General features: G+C 45.6%; 1 protein-coding gene across 2 annotated transcripts; it reads right to left on the bottom strand.

Moving 5' to 3' along the window:
* Positions 1–2253: 2253 nt before the first annotated feature.
* On the bottom strand, positions 2254–9075 carry Spmip9 (sperm microtubule inner protein 9). 2 transcript variants are annotated; one of them, XM_048449436.1, is made up of 4 exons: positions 8970–9075; positions 7545–7581; positions 5529–5621; positions 2254–2771 (listed from the first exon to the last, which is right to left on the bottom strand). In XM_048449436.1, exons 2-4 carry the CDS (start codon positions 7575–7577, stop codon positions 2349–2351), a joined length of 549 nt encoding a protein of 182 aa, XP_048305393.1. In that variant the 5' UTR covers positions 7578–7581; positions 8970–9075; the 3' UTR covers positions 2254–2348. The 2 variants fall into 2 exon arrangements, with proteins under 2 accessions (XP_048305393.1, XP_048305479.1); XM_048449522.1 differs by lacking the exon at positions 5529–5621.
* Positions 9076–9475: the final 400 nt, after the last annotated feature.

The raw sequence follows: 9475 nt of genomic DNA, 5'->3' as shown, positions 1-9475 counted from the left end.
AAGGGCTCCCCGCCAGGAAATCAACGCGTCTGATGGGCCGACCTGTTGAACACTAATTGTCATCTGTGTATACTGTTGCTGTCATGGCAGCTCTCCCAGGGCCAAAAAATGATGAGGAATGACAGTCTATATGGTACAAGATTGGAAGAGGCTGTTTCCCTTTGTTATAGCATGGTGGAGGGCATTATGTGGGGAAATGGGGAAGGATGCCAGCTGAGGTCTCTCTTTCCTCCTCTTCCTCCTCTTCCTCCTCCTCCTTCTTTTTTGAGACATAGCTTCTCTGTAGCTTTGGGGGCTATCCTGGAACATGCTTTATAGACCAAGCTGGCCTCAAACTCACAAAGATTCTCCTGTATCTGCCTCCTGGTATTAAAAGCGTATGCCACCATTGCCTGGCTATTTCTTTTTTTCTTCCTTCTTATTTATTCTTCCTTCTCCTCTTCTTCTTCTTCCTCCTCCTCCTCCTTCTTCCTCCTTTTTCCTCCCTTCTTCTCTTCTTCTTTTCCCCTTCTTCTTCTTTTTCTTCTTCTACAATAAATGTGGTTGGAAAGATGGCTCAGTGGTTAATGATGGATCACTGGCTGCTCTTCCAAACGATTCAGGTTTGATTCTCAGCACCCACATGAAGGTTCACAACCATCTGTAACTCCAGGATCTGACACCCTCTTATGGCCTCTGAAGGAACCAGGTATGCACATGGTCCACAGATAAGCAAGCAAAACATCCATTCACATACCAAAATAAAACCGAATAAAAATAAAGACACAAAATCATTATGGTCACCCTTCATCATCACCTCCTCCAATTCTAATTATCTCCCAAACACCTCACTTCCAAATGCCAGCGTCCTACGTCCTTGGAAGTTAATGTCAAGCACCCAAGCACTCTGGAAAGACATTCGAATCATATCTGTCAGAAAAATGCCTAAAACAGTGGGACTTCACAGCAGGGCTGTTTCTGCGGCTGGGACTTCACAGCAGGGCTGCTTCTGCGGCTCTTTTCAGTTTATTGCGCGTTGACTTCCGTAGTCCCAGCTAAAAGTGTGACCCTAGGTGGATTGGGCAGTTTATGCGACCACTGGCCGTGGGTACAGGAACTATCCCTAGTACATGAACTGGCTTTTTGGATCCCATTTCCTATGGAGAGATACCTTGCTCAGCCTAGACACAGTGGGGAGGGCCGTGATCAGGCCTCAGTGCAATGATGGGACAGACTTTGCTGACTCAGAGAGGCCATACCCTCCCTGAGGAGCAGATGGGAATGGGGTGAGGGGAAGGCGGATAGGAGTGGGACGGGGCTAGAGAGGGAGAGCTGGGATTGATATGTGAAATGTAAAAAAAGTGCAACCCTCACGTAATTGCACTTAGAGATTGTTAAACTTCTGGCATAGGACAGAAGGGGAGCTCAACTCATTACAAAGAATGACTTCAGTATAAAAGAATATGACCTAGTGTCTCCTGCCTGTCATCCCATGAGCTTGGAAAGCCAAAATGGAACATCTCATAAGATTCAAGGCCAGCTGGGCTCTAGAATGAGACCCTGTTTCAAAACTCCTCACCAAGGGCCAGTGAGATGGCTCAGCAGGTAAGGGCACTTGCTGCCAAGCCTGATGACCCGAGTTCAAACCCCTACCCCCAGGACTCATGTGATGGCAGCAGAGGCCTGACTCTCACAAATTGTCCTCTGACCTCCACAAGCACACAGTGGTACAACTCTTCTGTCCCTGCCCTCCACCAAAATAAATATAAAAAAAAAAGGAAAGAAAAAACCCCACTCCCACCAAAAATAAAAAAAAAAATAGGATGGGCTGGGGAGATGGCTCAGGGCATAAAACACTTGTTGTGCAAGCATGAGTTTGAATCCCAGAACCCATGTGAAGCCAGGGGCAATAGCACATCTTTAATCCCAGGGCTTCCATGACCAAACGGGAAAGCAGGGACAGGAGACATGTGTGTCCCCTAGAAGCTCGTGATCAGCTAGCCTAGGGTAAGCAGTAGCAAGCAACAGAACTGACACCTGAGATTGTTTTCTGACCTCCACATGTGCACCAAAGCGTTCAAGTGCCACCACTCCCACACATACACATGCATTCGACATACACACCCCCAAAAAGCTATAAAAAATAAAAATAGCATTGATTCCAGTTCAGCACACACACACACACACACACACACACAAACACTCAGATTTTCCCTCCTAATTCCCTTCCCTCCCACTCCCTGCACTGGGGTTATTATGATGACACACCCATCATAAGGAATATCTTCCCAGGTTTATTTTTGGTGCCTTCTCTGTGAGCGCCGGCATGGAATTTCTTCATGCATTGAAACAACAGGTGTACCACACTTCTACTGGTAAAATGGCATCAAGGGGCCCCACCTATTCAAGATGGGGACCTTAACTCTCTGCTGAGAAAGACAGGGACAGCCAGGGAGTAGAATGTAGCCTTTGCCCACTTCTGGAGCAGGCTGCCGCTCAGGCTCCATGAGGCACGGGAAGTCTGTCCTCTGGTGAAGCAAGTAGGGCTCATACTGGGCCAGGTACAGAGCCAAGGAAGCTGGGTATGCAAAACGGCAGGTGGTGGTGAACCGGCCATCATCCTTCACAGGGGTTGTCCGTTTCTGTGGTGGGAAGAAGCCAGGGACTCCCAAGTCTTTTGCAGTCATGTATGGTCTTTTGAAGGCGGGGTACCCATCCTCCAACTTGGGGTTGGGGTTGGGCATGGGCCAGTAAAACTCCTTGTTCCGGAGCTGAGTGTCAAGCTTGGCCTGCTGTAGAAACAAAAAGAAGACTGAGAAAGGTCACCGAGGCAGTGTCCCTCAAAACATGCCAGACAAAATGCACACTGCTTTAAAAAATGCGAAGTTCGGAGAGATGACTTGACTACTGAGAGCACCGGCTGCTCTTGCAAACGACTGAGGTGCCATTCCCAGGACCCATGCGGTGGCTCACAAACATCTCCAGCTCCAGTTCCCGAGGATCTGACACTCCTGTGGCCTCTGTGGGCTCCAGGAATGCATGTGGTGCATAGACATATATTCAGGCAAAGACCCATAGACATAAAATATTTATTTATTTATTTATTTAGGTTTCACTGTGTAGCCTTGGTTGTACTAGAACTCACTCCGTAGACCAGGCTGGCCTCAGACTCACAGAGATTCACCTGCTTCTCTTTCCCCAGCACTGGGATTAAAGGCAATGCTGCACCACAACCTGGACAGTTTTGATTTTTTTTAATAGTACTTTATTGTGTGTTTTTGGTTGTGCATCTGTGTAGTTGTTCAGTGTATATGTATGTGTGGGCATTCTGGCATACATGTACTTACACACATACAAACATAAGTAATATGAAATTTCAAAAGGAAAAAGGCAGGCAATGGGGCACACACTTCTAATCCCAGCACTTGGGAGGGAGAAGCAGGTGGGACTCTGAGTTCTAGGCCAGCCTGGGCTATAAAGCCAGTTCCAACAAAGCCAGGGCTCCATAGACAGACAATCCTCAAAAAGGAAAACAAAACAAAAATGTAAAAAAAAAAAAATTATGGCCGCACACTATATGATTCCATACTCATGGAATTTGTAGACCTTTCAAGCTGCGCAAGACAACGGTGTCACCGTGGCCACCCACCTCTAGGAATGGTAGGAACCAGAGTAAGCTTTTCGGGGAAATTGGGTTGCCCTGACACTTGAGAATTAGCAACCCCACTCCTGGCAGGAGAAACTCTGGCACGTTAGGATGTGCTTCCTCTTCACAGAAACATCCAAGTGGGGCAAAAACAGCTCAAGTGTCCCCCAAGGGAAGGAACATCCGCATTGTGAAGAGTTCATAGAGCGTAAAACTACACAGAGAATGGGTCATACCCACAATGCTTAGCAATAGGGAAAGCTACAGAAGGGTATGAATAATGGGGCTGGAGAGATGGCTCACTGGTTATTAGCACTTGCTGCTCCTGCAAAGGATTGGAGTTTGGGTCCCAGCACCTATGTGGCAGCTTAAAACCAGATAACTACAATACCAAAAGATCTGACACCCTCCTCTGGCCTCCAGGGACTCTAGGTATACATATGATGCACATACATGTATGCAGGTCAACATACACATGAATCTGTTTTCATTGCATAGTACATTTTATTTGTGTGTGTGTGTGTGTGTGTGTGTGTGTGTGTGTGTGCGCGCATACTCTCTCAAGACACAGGGTAGGGTTGTGTGCACGTCTGTACAAGCACATGTGGAAGTCAGAGATTAACCTCATAGGTTGTTTCTTAGGGACCATCCACCCACCTTGTCTTTTGAGACAGGGTTTCTCACTGGTGCCCATCTGGCTAGACTACGTAACCAATGAGCTCCAGGGATCTGCCTGTCTCTGTGTTCCTAGGACTGGGATTATAAGTACATGTCACTTTGGCTGGCTTTTCAAGTGGATTTTAGGGATCAAACTCAGATTCTTGTGCTTGTACAGAGAGTAGTTTACCAAATGAGTAATCTCCCCAGCTCAAGTAATTCCATCTTTAAAATGAAAGAAGAGGAGAGAAAGAAGAGAAGGGCTAGGTCTGGGTGTATAGCTCATTGATAGAGTGCCTGTCTGTTCTGAGTTCAGTCCCCAGCACCACTTCTTGTGCACATGCCTGTCTTCTCAGTACTCAAGAGGAGGAAGCAGGTGTATTAGAAATTCAAGTTCAAGTGCATCCTTGGCTATATAACAAGCTTAAGGTTATACCACATGAGACCTTATTTCAAAATAAAAAACATTAAAAATTAAAGGAGTTCTACAAACACATTAAGTTAACATCCAGAATATGGAAGTAAGCAAAGGAATGCTTTTACACATGCCATGCTTAAGCTGGTTAATAATGGGTACATTAGTGCTGGTTCTATCAGTGTTAAATTTTTGTTGCATTTAGTTATTTATTGCATATGCATGTATACACACCATGGTGTATGCGGAGGTATACACACATGCCATGGTGGATGTGGAATTCAGAAAACAACTGTGAGAGTTCGTTCACTGCCTCTACCATGTGGGTTCTAGGAAATGAACTCAGGCTTGGTGGCAAGCACCTCTACCTGCTGAGCCATCTCAGTGGCCCTTATCAGTGTTATTTAAACTATAAATGTGTAATACTTCCAGTTTTACGTGTGCTATACATTTTGGCATATCACATGCATGCATGTGTACACACATACAAGCATGCAAAACCTCTAAGTGAAGTCCCCTGACACTGACTATTTTAAAAGCCACAATGTCCACACTAAAGTAAAAATCATGGGCCTGGAGAAACGGTTCAGTGGTTAAGAGCATTTGCTGCACTTGTTCAGGACCAGGGTTCAGTCACCAGCACTGGCTTGGTGACTCATAACCATCCAGCATTCTGGTTCCAAAGGATCCAACACTTTCTTCTGACTTCTTGGGGCACTGTGTGCTTGTAGCACAGACACACACACATCAGGAGAAACACATACAAAATAAAATAATAAAGATCATCCCAGGGAATCATAGATTGGATAAGAGACCTGCAACTCTCCCTACCTCTTGTGGTGTAACTCTGGAGTATTTGTGCTTCCCGAAGGGCTGATAGTCGACCATGTACGAGCTTTTGTATATGTCTAGGTCCACGTAGTTCTAGAGGACAAGAGAGAAAATAAAACAAGAGCCAGGCCCTGTCATTCTTCAGCTTAAAGCTCTTTCGAGACTTATTGGCTATAAAATAACAGCCAGCTTGGGGGCCTAGCATCCTTCCATGGTCACAGGAGCCTGGCACACGCTTACTGCCTGATCAAAACAAAACTGTTATTCTTGCCAATGGGCAAACTCCTATGCATATTCTAAGACCCAGATCAAACGTCACTTTCCCCAGTCAGCCTCCCACCTCCTTATGCCCCAGTTTTCAAAAACGAAAATCTTCCTCCTTTACCCTTTGCTCCAGTAACATGCCTGGCAGGTGTTCTTCCAAGAGACCAAAGTTTGATTCCCAAGACCCTCATGAGGCAGTCACAATTACCTGTAGCTCTAGGGAGATCTGAGGGCACCTGCATTCATACATGCATGTGCGCACGCACACACACACACACACACACACACACACACACACACACAGGCAATAATAAATCTTTTTTTTTAATATTTATTTATTTATTTATTTATTTAGTATACAATATTCTGTCTGTGTGTATGTCTGCAGACCAGAAGAGGGCACCAGACCTGATTACAGATGGTTGTGAGCCACCGTGTGGTTGCTGGGAATTGAACTCAGGACCTTTGGAAGAACAGGCAATGCTCTTAACCACTGAGCCATCTCTCCAGCCCCGGCAATAATAAATCTTTTTTTTTTAAATATTTATTTATTTATTTATTATGCATACAATATTCTGTCTGTGTGTATGTCTGCAGGCCAGAAGAGGGCACCAGACCTCATTACAGATGGTTGTGAGCCACCATGTGGTTGCCGGGAATTGAACTCAGGACCTTTGGAAGAGCAGGCAATGCTCTTAACCACTGAGCCATCTCTCCAGCCCCCAATAATAAATCTTAAAAAAATAATTTAATGAAGTATCTGGGTATGGTGGTACACACCTATAAAACAGCACTTTTTTTTTGGAAGGTAGAAGCAAGAAATTCAAGATTACAAGGCACATGGGCCACAGAAGAAACTGGCTACTAGCCAGGCGTGGTGGTGCATACCTCTAATCCCAGCATTTGGGAGACAGAGACAAGTGATCTCTGTGAGTTCAAGGCCAGCCTAATCTACATAGTGAGTTCCAGGACAGCCAAGACTATGGAAAGAAATCTTGTCTTAAAAACAAAAACATTGATGCCAAAGAACAAAAATCACCAAAGAATAAGCAAGCTGTGACAGAAAGATGGGCCAACTGTTAAGAGCACTTGCTGATCTTGTAGAGAACCTGGGTTCAGTTCCCAGTACCCGTACAGAGGCTCACAGTCAGACATAACTTCAGTTCCAGGGTATTCAATGCCTTCTTCTGGCTTCTGTGAGTGCCAGGCACACACATACATATGGATAAATGCAAAACACATACACACACAAAAATAAATAAATAAAAATAAACAAATCTTTTCTTTTAAGGTAAACAAAAAGAATTTAGCCAAGTGTGGTGGTTCAATTGAGGGGGCAGAAACAGGTGGCTTTCTGTGAGTTTGAGCAATGTGGGATTCCCCTCTGTATGCTGTGAATACATTGGTTAATTAAGTAACTGCTTTGGACCTATAGCAGAGCTATAGAGGACAGAGCTAGGTGGGGAAAACTAAACAGAATGCTGGGAGAAAGAAGGGCGGAATCAGAGAGAAACCGCTGCCGGAAACAGATGCTGGGAATTTTACCAGGTAAGCCACTGCCACATGGCAATACACAGATTAATGGAGATGGGTTAAATTAAGATGTAAGAGCTAGCCAATCACTGCTAATGGGCCAAGCAGTGATTTAAATAGTATGGTTTCTGTGTGACTATTTAGGGGCTAAGTGGCCAGGAACAAAACAAGCAGCCTCCCTCCAACATGTTAGCGGGGACAAAAACCTATATTGCTCACCTTTTTGGGGTTCACCACACGTGCCATGGCCATGGACCTAGAAAGACATATCAGTTAGCCCTGCTCTGTTTCAAGCAGGGGCAATATCCCACTATTTCCACAGCTATGCAAGCAAGCAGGACTCCTCTGGTCCCCTTAGTCCATCCCTCTCCACCTTCCCTAAGATTCTGCCTTACATACTCCCTGGAGCCAGTGGAGGCCCAAGGGATGAGTGTATGGTGTCCTGTGACAAAGGGACTATAAGCAGGATTCAGAGGAATTAGAATTCACTCAAAATATCATCTCTGCCTCTCCAAAAGGTGCATCAAACAGCCAAAGCCAGTTTGATAACCAGTTTTTGAAAGAACAGAAGCCATGACTTTACAGCATCCGCCAATCCCTAGGCTGTAAATCCCCCAGCATGGCCATTCTGAGCGTCTAACACATCACTCACTGACGCTGTGTTGCAGAGACACACACAGAGTGGGATCTTCCCATCCAGTGTGAACCTACCATCCCGTCACCCTACCTGGAGGAGGCAAAGCCCAGGCCTGGGGCTCCAGCTCCCCAGGTCAGAAGCAGGATGTCCAAGATAAAGAAAGTTGTGAGGCATTCACATGTGAAGGATGAGCATGAAGGTCTAGTCCTGTCCCCTGTGCCCAGTCTTGAAGCCTTAAGGGAAGCCATGTTGTGGGTCTCTCTGTCTCTGTGTCTGTGTCTGTGTGTATGTATGTATGTATGTTTGGTTTTTTTTTCTCTCTCTCTGTGTCTCTCTCACACCTTTCTGACAGGGTTTCATGAAGCCCAGGCTGGCCTCAAACCTCTGTGTAGTTGAGAATTACCTCAAACTCCTGATCATCCTATGTCAACCTCAAGTTCCAGGTATTACAAGTATATACCACATACCTTTAGTCTTAGCATACAGGAGGCAGAGTCAGGTGGATCTCTGTGTGTCCAAGACTAGCCTGGTCTAAATAGTGAATTATAGTCCAGCCAGGGCTAGGGCTACAGAGAGAGATCTTATCTCAAAGACAAAAAGAAAGAAAGAAAGAAAGAAAGAAAGAAAGAAAGAAAGAAAGAAAGAAAGAAAGAAAGAAAGAAAAAGAAAAAGAAAAAGAAAGAAAAGAAAAGAATAAAGAAGCCAAAAAGCAAGAGTGCACCACCATGTCTGGTTTATGTGGTTCTATGAACCGAACTCAGAGCCCCAAGTATACTAGATAAGCCACCAGCTGAGCACATCCCCAGCAAACACTCCTGCATTTCACATCCCCAGTTTCACCCTCAGCAACTCTCTGCCCAGAGCTCCAAGCTGATCAGCTGATCAGGCAGCTGTGATCTGGCCAGCTACTGACCAGACCTTAGCTGATACTCCACGTTTCTGCCTTCCTGAATGCAGACAGCTTCTACCCTGAGAGAGGGTCTGTTTTAGTTCAGAGCCTACCTTACCTTTTGACAAGATTCAGTGTTCCTGCCCTTCCAACCCCAGGTGTCCCTGCTGTATGGAGAATCCTGTTGGCACTGTCTCGCTAACACACCCGCCCCTGAGATCAGCCCTGACCTACACAATTGAACCTGCTTTGGTCATTGACCCTGGTCATTGTGACCTGGGTAGTTAGTCATTCCTCCTGAATGTCAGTTCCCCTGTTCCTGGCTTACCCCAGTTCCCCTGTTCCTGGCTTACCCTTTCTGAATGGAGTCTCAGTACATCTGGATCAACTTGGCCAGAATAAACCTGATTGGATGGTACTGGAGGGGAGATGCTTTTCAATACTCTACAGATCAGGCTATTGCCAGGAGAGGTAGTTGGTTGATAACATCAGTCTGGGCTTAGCTAAAACATGCCCCTGTAGGTTTCTATTGCCTTAGAACCAGGCTCACCTATTTGTCAAAATCTTAACTCTCTTTTGCAAGTATTAGTAGGCTATTTAAAAACAACCAGCCAGCTGGTGGTG

The sequence above is a fragment of the Myodes glareolus genome, chromosome 6 (assembly GCF_982192425.1).
Source record: "Myodes glareolus chromosome 6, mMyoGla1.1, whole genome shotgun sequence".
Lineage (NCBI taxonomy): Eukaryota > Metazoa > Chordata > Mammalia > Rodentia > Cricetidae > Myodes > Myodes glareolus.
Note: the sequence above shows the minus strand (reverse complement) of the source record. Positions and strands in the feature narration are given on the sequence as shown.

What these genes read in the sequence shown, in the direction of transcription:
- Spmip9 (XM_048449436.1), bottom strand. Translation starts at nt 7,577, where the DNA reads ATGGCCATGGCACGTGTGGTGAACCCCAAAAAG. An exon ending in GTGTGGTGAACCCCAAAAAG is followed by an intron (nt 5,622 to 7,544) that starts GTGAGCAATATA and finishes CTTGTCCTCTAG; the next exon opens with AACTACGTGGACCTAGACAT. An exon ending in CCAGAGTTACACCACAAGAG is followed by an intron (nt 2,772 to 5,528) that starts GTAGGGAGAGTT and finishes TTGTTTCTACAG; the next exon opens with CAGGCCAAGCTTGACACTCA.